Source organism: Lepus europaeus, chromosome 3, assembly GCF_033115175.1.
Source record: "Lepus europaeus isolate LE1 chromosome 3, mLepTim1.pri, whole genome shotgun sequence".
Lineage (NCBI taxonomy): Eukaryota > Metazoa > Chordata > Mammalia > Lagomorpha > Leporidae > Lepus > Lepus europaeus.
Window position 1 is genome coordinate 16,915,576 of NC_084829.1, and position 24,492 is coordinate 16,940,067.

The 24,492-nt window shown below is 46.5% G+C and overlaps 2 protein-coding genes across 2 annotated transcripts; one reads left to right on the forward strand and one right to left on the reverse strand.

The window, feature by feature from the left end:
* Positions 1-17,801: 17,801 nt before the first annotated feature.
* Positions 17,802-18,457, reverse strand: LOC133754559 (histone H2A type 1-C). The gene has a single exon (XM_062185005.1). The coding sequence runs from the start codon at positions 18,455-18,457 to the stop codon at positions 18,065-18,067; it is 393 nt and encodes a 130-aa protein (XP_062040989.1). The 3' UTR covers positions 17,802-18,064.
* A 318-nt stretch (positions 18,458-18,775) lies between these two features.
* Positions 18,776-19,270, forward strand: LOC133754631 (histone H2B type 1-C/E/F/G/I). The gene has a single exon (XM_062185055.1). The coding sequence runs from the start codon at positions 18,794-18,796 to the stop codon at positions 19,172-19,174; it is 381 nt and encodes a 126-aa protein (XP_062041039.1). The 5' UTR covers positions 18,776-18,793; the 3' UTR covers positions 19,175-19,270.
* The last annotated feature ends 5,222 nt before the right edge of the window (positions 19,271-24,492 follow it).

Here is a 24,492-nt window from a genome sequence, read left to right on the forward strand (position 1 = left end):
TATGATTATACAGACCTAAATTCCCATGATATAGGTTTCTATGCCATGGTTTGAGTATGATTTGTGCCCCCCAAATCACACAAGAATTTGAAACTCAAAGTCACAATCAATGGTATTAAGAGGGGGGAAACACAATCTGATTACAGTGTTTAGAGGTGAGACCTTCACAAAATAATTAGATTGGTTAGGTCATGAGGGTGGAACCTGCCTCCCCATCCCCATGATTGGATTTTGGTTGCTTTATAAGAGACATGGAAAGGCATGTGTGCTCTCTATCTTTTGCCATATGATGCTATACACCACCGTGGGACTCTACCAGCAAGAATCTATTAAAGGTTAAATCAATAAGGCCTTCCCAGTCTTGGACTGTGAATTTCCGGAATCATTAGCCAAAATAGACCTCTTTTCTTTATAAAGTAAACCTGACTCAGATATTTTGCACTAATAAAAATCTAACTAATATACTATTTCATTCATTAACTTATAATGAAAGATACACTTGATGTTATAAATAAGTATTAGAGGTCTGCTTATTGCAGGACTTTCTGGACAGGAGACCAAGATACTGATGAGAGGATAATTGTAAAAAGGAACATTTCCTTTCTTTTTTTTTTTTTTTTTTTTTAAGTTTGTGGGTTTTGTTTGTTTTTTGACAGGCGGAGTGAATAGTGAGAGAGAGAGAGAGAGAGATCTTCCTTTTTGCCGTTGGTTCACCCTCCAATGGCTGCTGCGGCTGGCGCATCACGCTGATCCGAAGCCAGGAGCCAGGTGCTTCTCCTGGTCTCCCATGCAGTGCAGGGCCCAAGGACTTGGGCCATCCTCCACTGCCTTCCCGGGCCATAGCAGAGAGCTGGCCTGGAAGAGGGGCAACCGGGAAAGAATCCGGCACCCCAACCGGGACTAGAACCCGGTGTGCCAGCGCCGCAATGCGGAGGATTAGCATGTTAAACCACGGCGCCGGCCAAGTTTGTGGGTTTTTTTTTTTTAAGATGTATTTTATTTATTTGAAAGACAGAGTTACAGAGAGATGTAGAGCCAGAGAGAGAGAAAGGGATCTTCCATCCGCTGGTTCACTCCCCAAATGGCTGCAATGACCAGAGCTGTGTTGATCAGAAGCCAGGAGCCAGGTGCTCTTCTGGGTCTCCCATGCAGGTTCAGGGGCCCAAGGACTTGGGCCATCTTCCACTGCTTTCCCAGGCCATAGCAGAGAGCTGGATCAGAAGTGGAGTAGCCCGGTCTTGAACCGGTGCCCATGTGGGATGCAGGTGCTGCAGGCCAGGGTGTTAACCCAAGAAACATTTTCATGAAGCAGTAGTCTCCTGATCAATCAGCTTCTCCACTCCAGGCACATCTGCGTACTGCATTCTGCTCTGTGTTAAATACGTATTGAGCAAGCCACCATTCTATGAATGCTCCCTTTTCTAGATGATAACCAATCTTCCTTTTCTTGTAGTGGTTTTTATGTGGAGGATTCTGACCTGCAGAGATAAGATGTCTCTGTATAATTTATACCCATTACAATGGAAGTGTAGTCAATTGCATCTTTGTTGATATCACCGTATTTAGGGAAGCTTACTACAGAGTAGACACTATGGGTCACGAGTCTAAGCACTTGGAAAATAATCTTTTTACAATAACCCTATGTGCTGGTATTAGTCACATTTTTCCAGAAGACAAAACTGCATCCAAAGATGTTAAATAACTTGCCCAGGGTCTTGTAGCTAAGAGAATTTACCTTGTTGTCTACCCTTCTGGGTAGTTTGCCAGTGGCTAATTCTATATTCCTTTGAAAATAATTAGTATCCCAGGTAGAAACAAATGTTATTCTTTTTTATATTTTTAAACTTTATTCCTAAGCGTTCTCCCTGATTTGGTGGTAGGGTAGGAAGCAGAGCATGAAATGGAAAACAAGAAACAATTTGTAAGATAACAATGCTATTTTATGAAGCTGTGGCATGACCCCTGATAGCTTCCCTCAGTCTCTACCAGTGCAACTCCCCTTTTGGGTTTTCTATTTTTCCCTCTCCTTCCTTCTCATTTTCTTTCTTCCTCTTCCCGGCTCCCCCTGAAAACACACACACTTTGATCTCAGATAAAGTGGTCTCATTCTCTTCACAGTCGGAATGCAATGCCCAGTCTACGGCCATACCACCCTGAATGCGCCCGATCTTCTCTGATCTCAGAAGCTAAGCAGGGTCCTCCTGGTTAGTACTTGGATGGGAGAATGCAATGCCCAAACTGTCCCTAGGGAGAAATTTAGAAGTCCTCAATATTCAAGGATTTAAGGGACCACAGATAACACAAAGCTGTCAGCATTACAAAACAGGAACCTTGAGCCGGGAATGGAGCAAGTGTATCCTGGAGGAATGAGCACTCTCTGGGCTGCAGCAGCATGAGGTTGAGGGCGGGTATGCCAGGGAAGAAAATACCACACACACCGCTCTCTGTATTGCTCAGGAAAGGCTAGTATGCATCAGCTATGTTCAGTTTGTTTGTCAGTGTACTAGTATAATCCAGTTAAATACTGAGAAAATATCTAAAGGTTTCATAAAGAATTAATTGAACATGTTAGGAAATAAACAGGTGATGAAAGATTTGAGACACCCAAAATGGTGTGGGACCTACCCAAAGATAAGCTGCAGCACAAAGTGGCTGCTTCTCCTTGGTTAGAAGAACAAAAGAAAGAAGAGGTGGTGCTGGCATTTAGGAGTTGGCATTGGAACTCCCAGGAAAGGCAAAGCAGCACAAACTGGTCAGGCAGGAGCTGAGACCCCCAGTGGAACAGAGTCAGAGGAACCAATAGGGCTGGAGAAGCCCCAGGCAACAAAGAAGGGAAGAAATAAATACTCTAGTTCCACTTCCACCATCATCTTCCAACAGTGCTTCCCATTGGCCAAATCTATCGCAAGTCAGAGAGCATGGGAATCTGGGAAATGTAGTTTCAGTGATATACAGCAAACTACATGTAGGAACTCTTTGTATTACTACCTCACAATTTCTGTTTTGTATATTTAAAACTATTCAGAAATAAGATGTTTTAAAAAACCACCCAGGCAAAAGTCAAATAGAAATGTTTCTGCCATTTCAGACTCATGAGTGCATCACCATGTGTGTGCAGTAATCCAGCCACCCTAGAAAACACAGAAATATACTTCTGTCTTTAAAGATGTCAAGAAGCTGGGGTGCCTTGTTTGAAAGAGACCATGGCAAGGGGCTGGCACTGTGGTGTAGAGGATAAAGCTGCCATCTGCCGTGCCAGCTTCCCATATGGACACCGATTCGAGTCCCAACTGCTTCATTTCCAATCCATCTCTCTGCTGTGGCCTGGGAAACAGTAGAAGATGGGCAAGGTCCTTGGGCCTCTGCTCCTCCATGGGAAACCCGGAAGAAGCTCCTGGCTCCTGGCTTCGGATCGGCACAGCTCTGGCCGTTGCGGTCAGTTGGGGAGTGAACTAGCAGATGTAAGACCTCTCTCTCTCTCTCTCTCTTTCTCTTTCTCTCTTTCTGTGTAACTTTGACTTTCAAATAAATAAATAAATCTTAAAAATATAAAAAAAGAGAAAGAGACCATGGCTGACCCATTCTGGCAGGCATCCTCTGAGGTGAACTCTGGGAGTTCACACAACTGCCCTGCTCGCTGGCTGTGTGCTGCACTAGTGACTTGTTTCTATCACTTCTGAGATTAGATGACACAGGCTGGCTTTTGTCTAGGACCTCTCACTTGCTCTTTCTTATAGGAGAACCTCAGCTGTTCCTGGGAAGCTATGATATGGAAAGGCTCACCCAGCAGGAGGCAGCCAAGGACTTGAGGCCCTCTGACTACGAACCCTGCAAAAAGTGAATTGTGCCAACAGCCATGTGATTGGTCTTGGTCCGATTTCATGTTGAGTCTTGATGACCGAAGTCCTTGTCCTCGCCTCAGATGCAGCCTTCTGAGTTCCAACTTGGACCCAGTTTCGTAGAAGAAGCTCCTGGCTCCTGGCTTTGGACTGGCCCTTTAGGGAGTGAACTAGAAGATAGAAGATTCTCTCTCTCTCTCTCTCTCTCTGCTTCTTTATAACTCCTTTTTTTTTTTTTTTTTAATGGTTTTCATTCAGAGCATTTGAGAAGATGATACATGAGGTGATCAGGATAGTGGTAAAAAATGGGATCCCATCTCCTTCATGAAGGCTGTGTGCTCTCTCCCCGTGACTACACCTCATTGCTGACTTAGCCAAATGTGGTCTTCCTCTCCTGGCTTCTATCTGTCATGTCAGCAGGCACAGTGTCATGTGTGCCGATTGGAACTTTTAGGCCAGTGTCAGGAGATGGACAATACTTGTTCTCACATAGCTCACAAACTGTGCACGTGTAAGTGGTTAGGCTGATGCTCAGAGGGGCTGTGCTCCATCAGAGTCCTCACGCCCTATGCAATTGCTTTCCCAGAGACTGTAATAAGGAGAGTAAACATTTTCTGTGTATCATCTAGGAAACCAGTCTCCTAGCACCTGGGAACATTGGCTGATCCTCCCACGGGGAGAGAAGCAGCCATAGTTCCAGGTTCATCACCAAGCAACCCAGAGGAGGTCCCTGGGGTCATGGGCTTAGCCATTCTGCTTCTGTTTTCACAGCCTCTTTGCTTGTGGTCTGACAGTGCTGTGTTTGCAGTGCACGGTCCCAGCACTGGAGTCCACCAGACTACAGCCACACCCAGGAGGTATCACTCCCTCTGGGAGAGGGAGAGCAGTCAAGGGGCCTCACTGAGAAATATGAGTGTGAGAGGCTGATAGAAGTGAGGCGTTGAGGCAGGTGAATATCTATGAGAAGAGCGCTTGAATACCACGTGGAAGGCAGGCTCAAGAACATCAACGGTGAGAGACAATGGCAAAGTGGATGTGGTAGGTGCAGGTCACAGCAGAGTGTGGCACATAAGTCAGCCCAGAGCATGATGGGAGTCATCTGGGAGGTGAAACAGGAGCTTTAACAGCACAACAGAGTGAGCCAATGAGTGAGGGAGGCAGGGAGAGAGAGAGAGAGAGAGAGAGAGAGAGAGAGAGAGAGAGAGAAGCAAGCGTTCCTTTACCAGGAAGGAGTGGGAGGTATTCAAGGCACTGGTGTACTTTTAAATGTTTATCAACTGCCTCCCCAAGAACAAGACAAAAACAACAAAAACAAAACAAAAAAACACCCTGATTTATAACGTTTACTAATCACCTGGTAAAAAATAGTACCATTTTATCTAATATCAGGCTCCCAGTGTTACACTGCACATAGAACAGAGAGAAAGGAAGTATTCAAAATGACATGTGGGTTTCAGTTGGAGAGCTGAGAGAATGACAACACCAAGCACAGAAGTATAACTCAGGGGGGTGGACACAGCACTGGCCTGCTTCTGGGGTGATACACAGGAGTGGCTGGTTTGGAGCCCCAGTCCCATCCACAGTCTGAAGGGATTGCATTACAGGGCATGGCAGTTTCCTCTGAGCTCCCATTTATTTATTCTTTCCTCCCACAGTGCCTGCACATCTGGGGTCCTTCTCCAAGGCCTTCCTCTCTTTTCCTTTCTCTGTGAGCCTTCTCAGGTGCTCAGTAGGGATGAATTTTCTATGTCCCCACTGCTGGCAGAGAGTCAGGTTGGACAAAAGCTGAATGGGTAGATGTGGGGCACTCTGTCTGGAAAATTCTACGCACAGCACTGGGATGCTGCCTCTGACCCTGGAGGAGAGTGCAGGGAGATGTGGGTCACCACTGCCCCTCACGGTGGTCATCTGCAGCTGGCCCCTCCCGAAGCTTCGCTGGGCCCTGCGAGTGAACTGCAGCCACAAGCAGCTGGGGCTTGAGCTGTTAGCAACTCCAATTACTCCAGAGTCGGCAGGTGGAATCAACTTCCCTGATGGGAATGCTAATATCCTCGCCTGCTTTCACTTTTCCGTGTTTGGAGACCGTGGATACTCTTCATCCAAGATTTTTTCAAAGTTTGTGGAATTAAAAGATAAGTTTCTTTTGGTGCAGACACTGAAATACATGCATAGTTTTCTTTCTTTCTTTTTTTTTTTTTTTAAGGTCTTCCTTTTTGCCATTGGTTCAGCCTCCAATGGCCGCCACGGCCGGCGCACCGCGCTGATCCGAAGCCAGGAGCCAGGTGCTTCTCCTGGTCTCCCATGCGGGTGCAGGGCCCAAGCACTTGGGCCATCCTCCACTGCACTCCCTGGCCACAGCAGAAAGCTGGCCTGGAAGAGGAGCAACCAGGACAGAATCCAGCGCCCCGACTGGGACTAGAACCCGGTGTGCTGGCGCCGCAGGCGGACGATCAGCCTACTGAGCCGCGGCGCCGGCCCCATGTACAGTTTTCTTATAATACACATCTTCTATGACATCTCTGAAGAGTTCTCAAATAATCTTAGATTTTACAAGGAACTGAGTGCTTTCTGGGTGCCCTTTCATTTGCTTTTTCCTTGCACAATTCTGAGAGGTGCTGTTATTGCACTTTATAGATGAAAAAAACTGATGTTCAGAGACAGCAAGTGACTAAGCTGCAGTCAGACACTTGGGAGATTGCAGAGCTGGAACCCCAGCCAGGTGCCGTCCATCTTTCCAGAATACCTGACTTCCGGTCTATGCTGGTGTGTGCTTTCATACATGGAAAACCACAGAAAATGGTTTTACAGATTAACTGCAGAGGCTTTTTTAAAAAAAGATTTATTTATTTATTTGAAAGGCAGGGTTACAGAGAGAGAGGTCTCCCATCCACTGGTTCACTCCCCAGATGGCTGCAATGGCCTGGGTTGGGCCAGTCTGAAGCCAGGAGCCAGGAGCTTCCTCCTCCCATGTGGATGCCAGGTCCTAAGGACTTGGGAAATCATCTGCTGCTTTCCCAGGCACATTAGCAGGGAGCTGGATTGGAAAGTTGAGCAGTCAGGACTTGAAAAGGTACCCATATAGGATGCTGACACTGCAGACGCCAGCTCAACTCACTACGCTACAGCACTGGCCCTGTGCATAGGCATTTCTTAAGAATAAATTGGGGGGTTGGCAATGTAGCGCAGTGGGTTAACACCCTGGCCTGAAGTGCCAGCATCTCATATAGGCACTGGTTCGAGTCCCACCTGCTCCACTTCTGATCCAGCTCTCTGCTGCGGCCTGGGAAAGCAGTAGAAGATGCCCCAAGTCCTTGGGCCCCTGCACCCACGTAGGAAGACCTGAAAGAAGTTCCTGGCTCCTGGCTTCAGATCGGTACAGCTCCAGTCATTGTGGTCAATTGGGGAGTAAACCAGCAGATGGAAGGCCTCTCTCTGTCTCTCTCTCTCTCTCTGTGTAACTCTGACTTTCAAATAAATAAAGAAATGTTTTTAAAAAAAGACTAAATTGGGTCCCACTTTCTTCCAATTCTGCTTGAAAATTCTCTTCTACCAGCTGCAGGATCTTCAGGAACAGAATTCAAAGCTCCACCGAGTAGGCCTCCTGAGTTCACTCGCTGTCGCTTGACTATTGTATGCCAGGCCATACTGGGCTCTGTGCTGGGACGGTAATACAGCAGCAGACCTGGTCCCTGTCACTTGCAGACTGAGCAGGGTTGCTGAGACATCCCTGAAGCTTGATCTCCCCTGCAGGCAAAAAAGCCCAAGGCTGAGAGGATGAGCAGGCCAGGAGGGGGAGTTTCCTAATTCCTTCTCAGGTAGTAGAGGAAGCAGCAATTATCCAGGGAGCAACCTGGGCAGATCAGCCGCAGCCCCGCCTTCCTTCTCTATGCACCACCCTTCTTTCCTGGCCAGCCTAGTGTTTGGGGGATCTATGAGAGAGGATTTACAGTAAATGACTAGTGTGTATGACTCTCACAAAACAAATGGTGATGAACATTAACTAAGTTTATTTGTGCTGCTCCTTAGCACTCCAAATAAATCATAACTATCATTTTTTTATTCTCCTAATCACTTAAGGTGCATTTTATCTCCATTTTTCAGATGAAGAAATTGCAGTTCAAAATGATGGGTAATGGTCTAATAGAACCTTGATTCTGACCCAAGAGAGACTTGAATTTCACATTGCACAATTCCAGTAAAATATGACAGCAATTTCAGTTTTTCTGCAAATCAAGGTTAACCGTTCCAGAATTATTTTAATGCAAAAGACTGGCAATAAACCATGTACTTTCCCAAGAAGAGGACTGTTGAGGTTTGAATGTGTTCCTCAAATTTCCTGTGTTGGACATTCAACTCCTAAATTCATGGGTAGGGGGTATTTGCAGGTTGGGGGAAACCTGTTTTTCACATGAGCTGGCACCACCTAATTGTCTGGGGCCCTGCATGGAGCAAAAACTGAGGGAAGAAGCAGGCATTGGCCACTGTGGTTAAGACTCCACCTGGGACTCCCACATCCCATATTGGAAAGTCTAATTTTTGTCTTGATTCCTCTGCATCTAATCCAGCTTCCTGAGCAGAAGCAGATGGTGGTTCACGAACGTGGGTCCCTGCTACTCCTACAGGAGACCTGGATTGAGTTCCAGGCTCCTGGCCTTGGCTTGGCCCAGACTTGGCTGTTGCAGACATTTGGGGAGTGAACCAGCAGATGGAAGATTAATGTCTCTCTCTCTCTCTCTCAAATAAATAAACAAAAGTTAAAAACAAAACACAACACAAACAAAGGAAGATGCATGTGTTTCTGTCCTAGAGCTGGGTGCACTGCTCTCTCTTAGACATAGAGAATGCTGTGCTCTCCAGCCTCTGGGTTTCAGGACTTAACCCAGTGGCCCCCTTCCCTGCCTCTCAGGCTGTCAGCCTCTGGCTGGGAGTTGCACCATCAGCTTCCCTGGTTCTGAGGCCTCTGGAGTTGGACTGGGCCATGCTGCCAAGTCCCAGGGTCTCCAGCTTGCAGAAGGCCTGTCGTGGGGCTTCTCGGTTGCCTTCCCCTAGTAAATCCTCTGTCACGTACCTCTATATACCTCACACAGGATGAGTTACGTCAACTATGAAGCATCACAATGCAATACTGTTTAACAGTGTACAGGAAACTCCACGTATCCTTGTGAGGAAACACTCTCAAAGATACATTGTTATAAGGAGATTAAGTGTAGAGTAGTGTGTGGAGCCTGCTTCCTTTTAAGAATGAAAAGGAGGGAAACGAAACATATATTCATTCTGGACTAACACCAGCATGAACTAACCCTGGACAGATACATAAGAAGAAAGTGACCACCTAGTTAGGGGGAGTGAAAGAGGGATTCTCAATGTTGGGTGGATCTGCCTGTTCCAGGTTGTGGGAACCCTGTGAGTGAATGGCCCACTCTAACGATTTGACATACTTTGTACTAAAGGGAGCCTCCTCTCAGTAATATCCTGTCTCTTTCCTACTCTCTTTATTCCCAACACACACACACACAAACCCACAGAAATAAACATAGAGTAAGTCTTTAATAAGAACAAAATTGGGGCTGGTGCTGTGGCGCAGCAGATTAAAGCCCTGGCCTGAATTGCCGGTATCCCATATGGGCGCTGGTTCTCATCCTGGTTGCTCCTCTTCCAATCCAGCTCTCTGCTGTGGCCTGGGAAAGCGGTGGAGGATGGCCCAAGTCCTTGGGCCTCTGCATCCGCGTGGAAGGCCCAGAAGAAGCTCCTGGCTCCTGGTTCCTGGCTTTGGATTGGTGCAGCTCTGGCCGTTGCAGCCATCTGGGGAGTGAACCAGCAGATGGAAGACCTCTCTCTCTGTCTCTACTTCTCTCTGTAACTCTGTCTTTCAAATACATAAAATAAATCTTTAAAAAGAAAAAAAAATCACGGATACAGAATCAGTCATGATGTAGGAGCAGTGACATTGTCCATCCATTTATTTCTGAGCTCAGCTGGGTGTGGCAGATGGTCTGGGTCAGGAATTCAGGCATTTGGGGTGCTGCAGAGCTTTTGAAACCTAAGGGAGAGAAGAAACCAAGGTAAATGTATTTAGGAAGCTCCTTCTCAATTTCCTCACACATAGAGAAAAAGTCACAGAACATTTTCCTCTTAATGCACTAGCTTCTGTCCGGGGAACACCCAGCTTCCTGGGGAAGCTGCCTCAATTTTGCTCTTACGATTTGGTGATTGAAAAATACAGAATGTCCAGTGATAGCTGAATTTCAGGTAAGCATCAGATTTGTTTTTTTTGTTCAGTGTAGTATGTCTCACGTGATATTGGGGAAGGGGAACCTACACTAAAACAGTTCAGTGTGCCTTAGGTAAACTGCAAACTGAACTAGTATTCTGTGTTTTGCCTGGGGAACTCATCCTTGGATGCCACCTGGAGGAAGTTGTGCACTTGACTTTGTTAGCCCAGAGTGATGAGTACCTAGCTCTATGCTGTCTCAGAGAACCCTCAAGATGAAAACCACGTTCTATAGCTGTGCTGCCAAAATACAGCAGCCATCTGCAGCTTGAAATGGGATTCCTGTGATTGAGACACTGAATTTTTAATTTCATTATTTAATTTAAACTTAAAATGTCACATGTGGCTAATGGCTGCTGTATTTGAAAACATAGCTCTAGCATTAGATTAGTCTTGTATCTCTATCCAAATTTAGCAACGGGAATTTTAGAGCAAGTGGAAACTAAAATGGTACATAGCCCCGGAATAAACTCACAAGTTCTGAAGCTTAGAAAGTGACTGAGTAGTACCTGCTTCAGTAAGCAGATTTGCTGAAGACCTATGGGAAGGATGAGAAGTGCAGGGGTACAGACATGAGTGAGACAGAATTTTTCAACAGACTCACGTTGTGGATGAGAGCAGTGACTGGATAATCCCAGCATCAGGAACCAGAAAGCTTGCCCTGTCACAGAATAATTTTGTTATTTGATGAAATAGCACTGATTTGGTCACACATGCACACACAGCAGGAGTGACCTTTTCTTTTCACAGTTCTGGGCAAACATGCATCAACCAAAGGTTATTAAACATCTGTAATGTATTAAAGTTGGTTCTTTTGTGCTTAATACCAACCAGTAGAGAACAGACCCTTAACTAAGTTAATCGCTACCTGTGCAGGTGTTACTGAAGTCTGAGGAGGTTACACCGAAACCAGGAAAAGAGTGGAATGTGGGAGACAAATGGGACAGACTTCCACATTACATGGTGTTTCTGATAGCTCAGGCAGGTGAATAGGTAACATATTAGCAGTGTTTTATGGACATTTGGATAGCCACAAGCTGGCCAGTGAAAAGACCTTCTGGGAGAATGCATTTGTTCTCTGATTCTTTTGCCAGACATATGAGTGCCCAGTAAGTGCCAAGACACAGCAGTAAACAGACACGGCAGGTCCCTGCTTTGTGGAGCAGAGTTCCAATGAGGAAATGCAAACCAAGAGAGCTGATCAACACAATCTCACACTATAGTTTCTGATCGATAGAAAATAATTTAGGATAGGAAGCAGTGAGAAGGAACTTATTATTTTTTGTTTCTCTTTTTCTCTATTAAGTGACCATATTCACACATGCTTATTTTAATATTTCCCACACAGATATTTATAAAGATTAATAATCTTGCCTCATCCTATTCTAATTTTACCTCCCTGAAATGAATACTGTGATGTGTTTTCTTCCACACCTTTCTCTGTACACCCTGATTCTCAGAGGTTGTGACTCAGTTTCATTGACTTCTTGTTTTAGGAGGCCGCCTCCTATTCCATGGTGTGGATAAATGCTCCATTGTTAAAGTCCACAGTATTCTTCCTCATGTTATTTAGTCGGTTTATAACTATAATAAATTTTCATTTGTTGTTCTCATTTCAGTGTTGAAAAAGAGTCCTTACACAGATAACCTTACACAGCGGGACTTCTGTTTCTAGAAGGTAACCTCCTGCCCCTTCCCAACTGTCTGTTAATAAATTTTAATACATATTGTGAGGACAAGTTCTTAAACATTATACAACAGTGGCAATTCATCATTCTCAGAAATTCTGCATATTAATTTTTTAAAGGATTTTATTTATTTATTATTTGAAAGGCACAGTTACAGAGGCAGAGAGAGAGAGAGAGAGAGAGATTCACTCTCTAAATGGCTGCAACGGCCAGAGCTGGGCCGATCTAAAGCCAGGAGCCTGGAGCTTCTTCCAGGTCTCCCATATGGATGTTGGGGCCCAAACACTTGGGCCATCTTTTGCTGCTTTCCCAGGCCATAGCAGAGAACTGGATCAGAAGTGAAACAGTTGGGACTCAAACCAGAGCCCATTTGGGATGCCAGCATGGCAGGTGGTAGCTTTACCTGCTACGACACATCACCAGCCCCAAGTCCATGAATTTATGATAGCATCATTTTACTGAGGTGTGGAGGCTTAGGAAGCACATGTTAATGCTTTGTCTTGGAAGTATTTGGACAGAGAGGCCTGTTGCCAAGCCAAGTGATGATGGTTGCTAAATATCTGGACATACACATCTACATTTCAGGAAGAAGTCAGGGCTGGAAACTTAGGAGTTTCACGGTGTATAAATGGTCTTCAAGACCACAGTATTGATAAAACCATCAAACAGGTGGAGTAAACCATAGGGACCAGCACCAAAGTCCCAAGTTCTGCAGATTTAGAGCACACAAGGCTCTGGCCTTGTATTTCATACAAGGACAACTGATTGTGGTAGAAAGTCACAGCCAGCATGGAGGTTCTCATCTGCTTGGCGTTCACGATAACCACAACACAGGGGAGAGTCTGACCAAAAATCTCACTGTAGGCGTCTCGACTTCAGACCTCCAGCTTCCAGAATGCAGAGAAAAATACAGTTCTGTTACTAGGCCATCCAGTCTGAGCCCAAGCAGGACAGATCTTGGTACAAAGAAGCGAAAGGTGCTCCTCCAACGAACACCTAAATATGAAGAAGTGGCTTTGGAACTGAGTGATGGATAAAGACTGACAGAGTTATGAGGTTCATGCTGTAATGGCCAATTACTGTGAAGGGACTACTGATAAAAACTGACATTAAAGGCAATTCTGGTGAGGGCTCAGAAAGAAGCAGAGTTGGAGGGAAAGCGTAAATAATCGTGAGCGTAACATTGGCCAAAATGGACATCGTGGCCGTTCTGCTGAGGTCTGGGATGGGAATGGGGGACAGGCTGCTGCACGCTGCAGGGCAGGTGATTTTTCTATGAAGTGTCCTAGTGTTTGATGAAAGGTAGCACCTACAGATGATGACGCTGGATATTTACACTTGATCTTAGCCAAAAGGCCGAGAAGCCATGAAACTGGATATTTAGAAGAGGAGAGAGCTAAGCAAAGGATTTAGTATGTGGTTTACATCCTCACTACCACTTACTGTATTATTTGAAAGAGACAAATTAAGAATGAAGGGCGGGTGCTGTGGCATAGCGGGTAAAGTCTCAATCTGCAGTGCTGGCATCCCATAGGGACACCGGTTCTAGTCCCAGCTGCTCCACTTCTGATCCAGCTCTCTTCTATGGCCTGAGAAAGCAGTAGAGGATGGCCCAAGTCCTTGGGCCCCTGCACCCATGTGGGAGACCCTGAAGAAACTCCTGGCTCCTGGCTTCGGATTGGCGCAGCTCCGGCCATGCTGCCAGTTGGGGAGTGAACCATCGGATGGAAGACCTCTCTCTCTCTCTCTTTGCCTGTCTTTCTATGTGTAACTCAGACTTTCAAATAAATAAAATAAAATTAAGAATGAATTGTTAAGCAAAAATGAACCTGTATTTGGGAGATTTAGAAAATACTCAGCCTATCACTATCCATATTGTAAAACATATGAAAGCTTTTCTAGAAGAGGTTTGTTTGATCAACCATTTGACCAAACAAATATTGGGTATGATTCAAAGACTTAGTCATCTCAGTAGAAACCAGGCAAAGTTGGGATTACACCTGCAGGGACACCGTCAGTTTGAACTCAGCTAGAAGGGATGAAATGAAGGAAGGCTGGTGGGTTTTTTGGACCCTATAAGACATCCCAGCACTGTCTGGCTGTGAAAGTGTACTATCCTACAAGAAAAGGGAAGAAGGAGCCCAAAGGTGCTTCAGTGATCATTAGGGGATGTTTGCAGCAGGAGGCATACATAGCTGCCTCTACCTCAGTTTCGAAGGATGCCCGGCAATGCTGTGTGTGCCAAGTCCCTCATAGACTTCTGTCTGGGTGGGACCCCACCAAACTCAAGGAGTGGGCACCCGACAGAGCAAAAGGAGGTTACTTGGGAAGCCAGGGAAGCGACCCTGCGACACTGTCATGCCAGAAGCGCAGGGCAACAAGCTAAAGAGGATTATTCTCAAGCCTTGAGATCTAACGGAATTTGCTTTGCCAGGTTTTAGAATTGTGTAGGACCCACTCCCCCTTCCTTCTTTCTTATTTTTCCCTTTTGGAAAGGAAATGTCTGTTCTATGCCTGTCTCATCATTAAGTTTTAGAAGCACATAACTTGCTTGGTTTCACAGATTCATAGCTGGAGAGGAATTTTGCCTCAACAAGAATTGCACCATGAATCTCACCCATATGTCATTTAGGTCATATTTAGATGATGCTTTGGATCTTAGGATTAATGCTGTACTGAATTAAGACTCTGGGAATTGGGAAGGAATGAATATAGTTTTCATGGGAGAAAGATGAATTTTGGCGGGCCAGGGAGGAATGGTTATACTCTAAATTGTTTCTAAGAATTCATATGTTTTAAGTCCTAAGTGACTGAATTTGGAGATAATTAAAGTTAAATGAGGTCATAACAAGTCAAAGAACAAGTTAAAGTTAAATGAGCCCTTCAAGTCCCAGCTGCTCCACTTCCAATCCGGATCCCTGCTAATGTGCCTCCAAAAGTAGTGGAAGACGGCCCAAGTGCTTGAGTCCCCGCAACCACATGGGAGATGTGGAAGAAGCTCCTGGCTCCTGGCTCAGGTCTGGCCTAGTTCTGGCCATTACTGCCATTTTGGGGGAGTGAACAGTGACACTCTCGCTCTTTCTTTTTCCTAACTCAAATAAATAAATCTTTAAAAACAAACAGTGGGGTTCTAATTCTTCAATAGATCTCGGTCTTCACCCCTGCATTGAAAGGAAGGGTCATGTGAACATACAAGGAGCCGGCACCCATCTGTAAGCCAGCAAGACAGCCTCACCAGCAGCCAGCCATGCTGGCACCTCCACAAGTGCGAAAAAAATAAACTTCTGCTATGTAAGTGATCTAGTCTGATATTTATTAGGGTAGCCTCAGTAGACTAAGAAAGATAGTGAAGGATGAGGGAAAAGTTTCAGCCCCAAGCAGCAACCAGACACTATGCACTTATACAAACAAATCTAAAGGTTGGCACCCTTGCGTCTTTCAGAAGGAACCTCAACCATGAGCAATGCACATAAGGTCTAAATCCTAAGAGATGTTGGTCCCCCAGTCTACCCAAACTACAACTTAAACAACTGAAATGCAATGAAATTCTGACATTGCTTCAATATGACTATGCTAATTCACCACCTAATTCACTTCATTTTGAAGACACATGCCATGTTCTCATTTCTCTTGAAGCTATGATGGTTGTACTTCCTTTTCTCTAGTTTCTTTGATTTGTCTGCTTATTGAGTTTTCTTTCTAGGTGTTAATATAGGCAACGGATATCTTTCAGTGGATTTTGCCATGGTGCTTATCTTCCTTTGTTTAGCACAATATTAAGGTATTGGAATAAGATAGAGTGGGGAGACTCTTGTGGCTACAAATTAGCCTTTATTCTTAGTTTCAGTATGCAGAGAATCCTCAGTTAACTCCCAATAATCTTCCAAATACAGGTGTATTATACTTAACAGGAATATATAAACCTGTAATTATGACAATATCAACAATGATAAACCCTTAGAACATAACTTAAATCCATGCCTAAAATATTTTATATTTTATAATGTTTTATATCTGGTTATAAAATTTATTGTGTGTATAAGAAAGGGGTTCAAATGACACACAAAAAATAGAAACTGGACATGACAAATGAAATTAGACAAAGGATACTGCTACACAGACTAATGGGACTTTAAAAAGAAATATAGAGGGGCTGGCGCTGTGGCATAGCAGGTAAAGCTGCTGCCTGCAGTGCCAGCATCCCACATAGGTGCTGGTTCAAGTCCTGGCTGTTCCACTTCCAATTCAGCTCTCTGCTATGGCCTGGGAAAGCAGCATAAGATGGCCCAAGTCTTTGGGCCCCTGCACCCACATGGGAGACCTGGAAGAAGCTCCTGGCTTTGGATCAGCACAGCTCCGGCTGAGAGAAGACCTCTCTCTCTCTCGCTGCCTCTTCTCTCTGTGTAATTCTGACTTTCAAATAAATAAATAAATCTTTAAAAATAAATTGGAATTGTTAATATTATTACACTGACCTGACATGTTCAGGATACCCTATCTATCCACATGATGATTCTACCTCAGTCTCACGTCTCAGTAACTCCTCCAGATTAAACTTTTGTTCCTGGCGACCAGGTGCCTTCAGTAGTAGGGAAACATAGGTACAGCATTCTCACCAAATTGCCCAAATTTAAATAGTCCTTCCCAGCACCTCGAGGCACGGTAGGAGAACACTGCTCAAGGACTGGAAACCCACGCAGCTCTAAGTTCATTCCTCACTACAGAAATTTCCCCTGGAAGTAACTGGGACTTTTGGACATAAAATGGCTTATTCCATAGATGGTAAAAGAGGAGACCCCAGAAAGCTGGGTTCAGAGGCAACTTGGCAGGTCAAAGCGCACGATCCGAAGGCTCATCTAAAACAGCTCCGACCTAAGGCTCCAAGTCCTCTGGCCTGCAGGAAATGCTGGGTGGGAGAAGCCCCTGGGCGCAGAGAGCTGGGAGGTTGGACTCCCCCGTGTCTGAGGATGCAAAGCTTGTAACGCTAAATGAACGCATCAGGGAATTCTCACGCGCGGCTCTCAAGGTGGTCATTTGGTTTTTCTTCAAACGAGACACCGCATCCTTTTTCTTTGAGGGTGGTTACTAAAGGAGCCTGTGCGGATCCGAGGCGAGCGAGGAAGAGACCGTTGAAGACAGCTTGGCCTGTGTCACTGTGGAAAGCAGGTGCATCCCTAGGAACCAGCCTCTGCGTGGCTTATTAAACACAGAATAATGACAGTAATAATAATAAAGTGTCCTGGGACACCCTTGGATTTAAACGCCGGAAACGAAGATTGCAGGCAAAACGCTTCAGGGGCTATCCCAGGGCGAGGGACCCTGCCTGACCGGTCCGAGCATCCACTCACTTGGCCTCTGCCGCCCACAACCCATCCAGCTTTGCCGCCCACTCCACTGTCAAACCGCAAACCAGGCCGTCCACAGCAAACTCTGGCGGCACTCGAAGACCGCAGCAACTGTGGCACAGCCCTAGATCGCCACTTGTTACGGGGGAGCGGGCGTTAATGGACCCACTGCAGCCACGATTTGGGGGAAACTTAGCTTCCCCGACTTCATTGAAAACCTAGGCGTTTGATTTATTAACAATTGATTGAATGTCAGTCACTGTCCTGGCTTAGGGGCCTTATGTTTACTCACGGGCAGTATACACCCAATTTAAAGATGTAAAAACCGAGCCCAGGATTAATCTTGCAACCAGTAATGAGGGTTAAAATCTACAACTGGAGTCCAATAGTCTGCGCTGTTGCCGTGTGCACACCAAGTACCCGCGATCAGGCCCTAGTGAGGTCGGAGGTCGCCCTTGCAGCGCCCACGGAGCTGAGCCAGGAGCTCTGAACAAAGCCGGAGGGGGGGGGCGTGCCCGCTCACTGGCCCGTGGGCGTGGCCAGAGCGGAGCTGGGGGCGTGGCTGGGGACGGTGACGCCCCCGCGGCGCAGGCCGGCCCTGGAGAACGCTGGGTAATTTAAGGAAACGCTGAGAACAACAGCTATTTACACACCCAAGTTATCCAACTCCCCACGGCCGGTCCCCAAACTACAAGCGCCTCATAAGTTACGTCAAGCAAACAACCTCTTAATTTGAAGAATCACTAGGTTTTTAGCTGACGCCCCACTTGCTCAGTCAGCCCTACAAGTAACAGCGGAGTGTCCCGACCTCAGTTCCACCTCTATCCACAACGACGGTGCCAGCTCTTTTTTTGAGAGGGTGGGGGCTCTGAAAAGAGCCTTTGGGTTCCATGGGGTTTCCGGTAGCTGCCGCCTCGCCAATCACTTGCCCTTGGCCTTGTGGTGGCTCTCGGTCTTCTTGGGCAGCAGCACGGCCTGGATGTTGGGCAGCACGCCGCCCTGCGCGATCGTCACGCGGCCCAGCAGCTTGTTGAGCTCCTCGTCGTTGCGGATGGCCAGCTGCAGGTGGCGCGGGATGATGCGCGTCTTCTTGTTGTCGCGCGCCGCGTTGCCCGCCAGCTCCAGGATCTCGGCCGTCAGGTACTCGAGCACGGCCGCCAGGTACACCGGGGCGCCGGCGCCCACGCGCTCCGCGTAGTTGCCCTTGCGCAGTAGGCGGTGGACGCGTCCCACGGGGAACTGCAGGCCCGCGCGAGACGAGCGAGACTTCGCTTTAGCGCGAGCTTTTCCTCCTTGCTTCCCACGCCCAGACATGGCTAGAGAATCAAACGAAACAACCACACACACACAAAACCGAACTCACGTGGAAGGCGAGTCTGGAAACAGGCAACAACATGGCTGCTTTTATAGCCATTTCCTGGGTAGTAAATCCTGCCTCCTGATTGGCTGGCAGCGAGACTCGCCCAGAAGCCAATAGAAGAGCTACATTTGCATTCTTCATTTGCATAGCTCTGCCCGCGGATGACAGCCACCATTCTTCTTCCAATGAGCGCAGATGCACTCTGCATCCCTTATTAGCATAAATGCCCTATAAGTAGACGCTCTGTGCGCCTTGGTCTCATTGTGCTGCTTCCTGGTAGCTGTGGGAAAATGCCTGAGCCCGCGAAGTCTGCGCCGGCCCCGAAAAAGGGCTCCAAGAAGGCCGTGACCAAGGCGCAGAAGAAGGACGGCAAGAAGCGCAAGCGCAGCCGCAAGGAGAGCTACTCGGTCTACGTGTACAAGGTGCTCAAGCAGGTGCACCCCGACACCGGCATCTCGTCCAAGGCCATGGGCATCATGAACTCGTTCGTCAACGACATCTTCGAGCGCATCGCCGGCGAGGCGTCGCGCCTGGCGCACTACAACAAGCGCTCGACCATCACGTCGCGCGAGATCCAGACGGCCGTGCGCCTGCTGCTGCCCGGCGAGCTGGCCAAGCACGCCGTGTCCGAGGGCACCAAGGCCGTCACCAAGTACACCAGCTCCAAGTGAGCGCCCGGGTCGGGACCGCCGCCCCTCACCCCAAAGGCTCTTTTCAGAGCCACCCACGCTTTCACAAACAGAGCTGTGGCCGGGAGCTGGCGTGGATCGGGTTGGAATCGCCAAAGGTGGGGGAGCCGAGGCTGTAAAAATGCAGGACTGGAGGTTGTAAATGTAAGTGGGCAGCATTATTGAACTACGCAGTTCAAATTAAAAGCTTAAGTTTTTTTTGGTATTCTCCGTGTTTAGTCCTTGGGGTGGGTGATCTGCGTAGACGGTGCATGGGCGTTTGTGTCCGCCTTTCCGGGGGTCGTCGGCCAGCTCCAGAGCCCGAGCTGTGGGGCCACGAGGCACACGGGTGAGTATAGGGTGAGCTGTTGAAATGAGGAACCGTCTCCCGCTGCAGACTTGGCCGCGGAAGGCATAGTTACAGGCTGGGAAATGGACAGCTGCTCCTCATGCGCTTGCGTTGTGAGTTTTTACCGATGAAACAGGTTTTTGAGGTGCGCAGGAACACATTCAAGTTTAGGACACATTTGCAGCTCGAGCTTGCATTACTAAGTACTTGGCAAGTGAAAGGACGCTTACGTAATAAAGAGGTTCTGCAATTGCAGGTAAAATACCCTGCGACTTAGGTTGCAAAATAACGCAAGGGTCCTGCGCTGTAAGTGCCATTTCCTGGAGTAAACAAGGGCCCGTCTGGCCTGCGCTCAGACGCTGCAATCGCTGCCCGAGTCACCTGAGTTTCACGAAATGGCGCAGCGCTGAGCTGATTAAAGTGGAAGTGCGGTTTCCGTACTCGCGGCTGCTTTGAGATTTCTAGAATTCTTCAGTGTGTGTGTGTGTGTGTGTGTGTCCCTGTTCTGGGACTGGTCTTGCCCAACGAGTGGTTTCCAATCCAGACTAACATCACATAACTTCCAACTGGTCAGTTTAACCAGAAACTGCAAACAAGTCTGTTACAGGGCGACTGCACTTTTTTTCCTGGCATTCATATGTATGAATTTTTTGTCTCTACTGGATGCAGGAAAAATAATTGTATTGCTTGTTCTCTTTAATATAGGTAAACAGTAGGTTAGGCACTAACTCTTAGACCATCTAATTCTGCAGATTCCACCAAGGTGTTGTGTACCTGAGTTCAATAACATGAATCCACAGAAATGTGCGATCTGAATATGCCCTTTGTCCAGCCCGGGCCCTCTGGTTGCCTGTTCACATGTCCCAGGCTTTTGCACGCTAACGTTTTATCTTGACCACGTTTGTCCCTGTTCTCGTTCTCAATCGGAATGCACGTGGCTGATCTGGGTGTATATTGGTAGCACCGGGGGTGGAATTTGAGTTATGGCTTTATAGTCACATTATTAAGTGATTTTGTAAGACCCCTGCTAAAAGTAAATATTAAAATAATTTTAGCAAGGGTTTAAAAGTTTGGCTGCTGACAGTAGCCATTCCTTAAGATAACTGTGTGTCCACCTGCCTACAGAATAACCTTGGGAAACTGCCTTGTGAAACTGCTCTGTGTAACTGTCTCACGCGATAACACTTGCAGGAGTCCGGAAAAGAGTTGCAATAAGGTTCTGTGACCATTGTATAAACTTACCCCTTCCCTCACTAAAATCACAAGAGTTTGCCCTTCAAAATAGCCAATCACCAAACGCCCCGCATACATATGTTAATCAGGTGGCTATTGTCTTTAAAAACTGCTGTAACCCCTGCTCGGGGCTCTCTCTCTGGACTGCCTGAGATGCTGGGGAGCCCGTTTGCGCAAACGTATTAATAAATATCCTCTTGCTTTTGCATCTACTGGGCTGGAGTTTTGGGTCTTTGGGCGACCACCCGAGCGCGTTGGATTCCCAGATTTGGGGTCCTTCAATTTGTTTGGTGGCAAAGACAGAGTTTAGTTCAATTATTAGTCTTGGTGGGCTTCATGTTTGGAGATTTTGTGTTCTCTACATTTGAGGCTACAATCACAGAGATTTGTTATTTTCCTGGCCTTTGCCAGCATCTGTGCTTGGTATTTTGTGTTTGAATGCCCTTTCCACTCTTCCAAAACTTTTTCCCTCATGTTTCCTCCAAATAGTTGATAATATATTCAGAAAGAGTACTTTGTGTGAAAGAAAATACAAAGATAAAATGGCTGCTTTTAGTCAGTTTTTACTTTAACAAAATATCAGGCCTGATAAGAGATAGGACAAGAAGGAAACTGACCTGTGTCTCTTTATTGGCTATGCTGAAGCCTCTCGAGTTTTAAGATTTAAAAATTGCAAATCATTGTCCTTTTACAAGTTCTGAGAGAAGAGAGAAGAAATAGATCATTGTAAATTGGACTGAATGAGAAAACCAGAGTGCTTCTAATACTCCTATGCAACAAAGGTTCATTATGTTCTAAACCTTAATGAGTTTACTGTAAGGGATATGGCACTAGAAATTAGTTTCCTACCATCCTTAGAAGTGGATCAGAGAGCCTGTCCTCAGTAATGATGCTCCCTGAAGGACCTCTGATCTTAATTACCTGCCTTTGCTTCTTTAACTCATCAACATTTGTAAAAGATATTTGTGGCTCTTCAATGAACTTAATTACCTTTTCTAACTTTCTCAGTCATTCGAATATTTTCTGGGACAGCATTGTGGCCTAGCAAGTAGAGCCACCATCTGCAGTAATTACATCATATATGGTCCCAGCTGTTCCACTTCCAATCCAGCTCCCTGCTAATGCGCCTGGGAAAGCAGCAGAAGATGGCCCAAGTGCTTGGGACCCTGCACTTACGTGGGAGACCCGGATAAAGCTCCTGGCTCCTGGTTTTGGCCTGGGCCCAGCCTGGGCCATTGCAGCTATTTGGGGCCAGTGATGGAAGTACTCTCTCTCTCTCTTCCTCTGCTTCTCCTTCTTTGTAGCATTGACTGTTGAAAATCAGAGTTACAGAGAGGGAAAGACACAGAGAGAGAGATTTTCCATCCACTGGGTCACTCCCCATGAGGCTGCAACAGCTGGGGCTGGGCCAGGCCTAAACCAGGAGCCAGGAACGTCTTCCAAGTCTCCTACATGGGTAACAGGGACTCAAACACTTGAGGTCAACTTCCGCTGCTTTTCTCGGGTCATTAGTAGGGAGCTGGATTGGAAGTGGAGCAATGTCCATATGGAATGCTGGAGTTGCAGTCATTGGCTTTACCTGCTATGCCACAATGCAGGCCGCCAAGACTCCCATTTTTCTAAAAATTCAAATTTCTCCATTCTTGAAATGTGATACTTATGTATTGGGCCATCCTCTACTGCCTTCTCAGGCAATAATGGAGAGCTGAATGGGAAAAGGAGCAGCTGGGACTCGAACCTGAACCAGATGAGATGCCTGTGTCAAAGGCAGCAGCTTAACCTACTGTGCCACAACACTGGTCCGACTACAACCTTTTTTATGTTATTTTATTCCTATGATTCATGTTTGTACCTTTTACCTATTCTAAATTCAATACCCAAATTCAAAACAATGAAACTTTTGGCCGGCGCCACGGCTCACTAGGTTAATCCTCCGCCTTGCGGCGCCGGCACACTGGGTTCTACTCCTGGTCGGGGCGCCAGATTCTGTCCCGGTTGCCCCTCTTCCAGGCCAGCTCCCTGCTGTGGCCAGGGAGTGCAGTGGAGGATGGCCCAAGTGCTTGGGCCCTGCACCCCATGGGAGACCAGGAGAAGCACCTGGCTCCTGCCATCGGATCAGCGCGGTGTGCCGGCCGCAGTGCACCAGCCGGCGGCCATTGGAGGGTGAACCAACTGCAAAAGGAAGACCTTTCTCTCTGTCTCTCTCTCTCACTGTCCACTCTGCCTGTCCAAAAAAAAAAAAAAAAAAAAAAAAAAAAAGAAACTTTGTATGCCTTTTAAACACAAAAAAATTACCTCCAGGGTTTTCTTGTCATTAGTCAACCAACAATTTATTCCCACACCTAAAGAAATGAGGGATGTTAAAATAAGTATGCATATTTGGTATTTTAAAATATTCCCTGCAAAGTCATTGCTCAATCTGCTTTTTAATGTAACTGTTAAATGCTGTTCCAATCTAAATGAAGCTTCCAGAGCCCTTTCTCACAAAGGTAAACCTCATGATTTTCTTTTTTTTTTTTTTTTAATTTGTTTATTTGAAAGGCAGAGAACACTGATGGTCCTCTCCTCAAATGCCCACAAGGACGAAGGCTGCCTGGCCAGGACAACCAGGAACTAGGAACTCAATCCAGACCTCCTATAAAGGGTACTTGAGCCATCACTGCTGCTGCCCCTGGTTTGCAGTAGGAGAAAGCTGGAGTCAGGAGCCAGAGGCAGAGATCCAGTCCAGGCACTGGGCGATACTGCCTTAACCATCAGGCAAAACACCTGCCCCCTCATCATCAACAATCGTCATCACATTAAATTTGTTTCATTCTGCTTTGTCTGATATTCAGCACTAATTAGAATCTTGACATAATGTTACTTGGCCATGATTATCTAAATATTCCATCACCAGTAACAGTGTAGTTAATATCTCAGAGGGTAGAAAAGGCCTTGTGGCACAGCAGGTGAAGCCGCTGTCGGGGACACCTGTGTCCACATCACAGTGCCTGATTTGCGTCCCAGCATCTGTGCTTCTGCTGTGCACCCTGGGAGGCAGAAAACGGAGGCTCAAATACCACAGTCGCTGCCATCCATATGAGAGACCCTTATAGATTCTAGATGCCTGGCTGTGGCCTGACCCAGCCTGGGGGCATTATGGGCATTTGGGTACTGAACCAGGGGATAGAAGGCCTATCTCTTTCTCTCTCTGTAGCTCTTTCAAATAAATAGAAATAAAATGAATAAACTTTAAAAATGAGCTCAGATGATGAGGATGTGCCTTTGCTATAGACTTAAGAGTCGATAGATATGAGCAGACTTTAAAAAGGTCATGAAAAATTGAATGAAAATATACATTTAGTGCAAAACCATTGAAATCCATGTATAGTTTTTTCATAATATACATTTTCTGTGACCTTGTTGAAGGCCCCTTGTATACTTATAGTTCATATGCTTGGCTGCTGTTTATTATTTTAACTTGTTTGAAAACAAAGGGGATTTTCTAATTTTTTAAGGCAGCTCAATAAATATTGAGGGAGAAAAAGAATGATTGATGGGAGACAAAGGAAATTTCCGTAGGTAAAATCAATGTTGAAGAGAATGCCTCAGCTGATATGTTCTCTGTGCTGATGCTGTGATGTAGACGGTTAAGCCTCTGCCGGCAGTGCTGGCATCCCACATAGGCACTGGTCTGAGTCCTGGCTGCTCCACTTCTGATCCAGCTCCCTGCTAATGTGCCTGGGAAGGCAGCAGAGGA

Bases quoted from the DNA above. Each gene is read 5' to 3' on its own strand.
- LOC133754559 (XM_062185005.1), bottom strand. From the start codon at position 18,457: ATGTCTGGGCGTGGGAAGCAAGGAGGAAAAGCTCGCGCTAAAGCGAAG.
- LOC133754631 (XM_062185055.1), top strand. From the start codon at position 18,794: ATGCCTGAGCCCGCGAAGTCTGCGCCGGCCCCGAAAAAGGGCTCCAAG.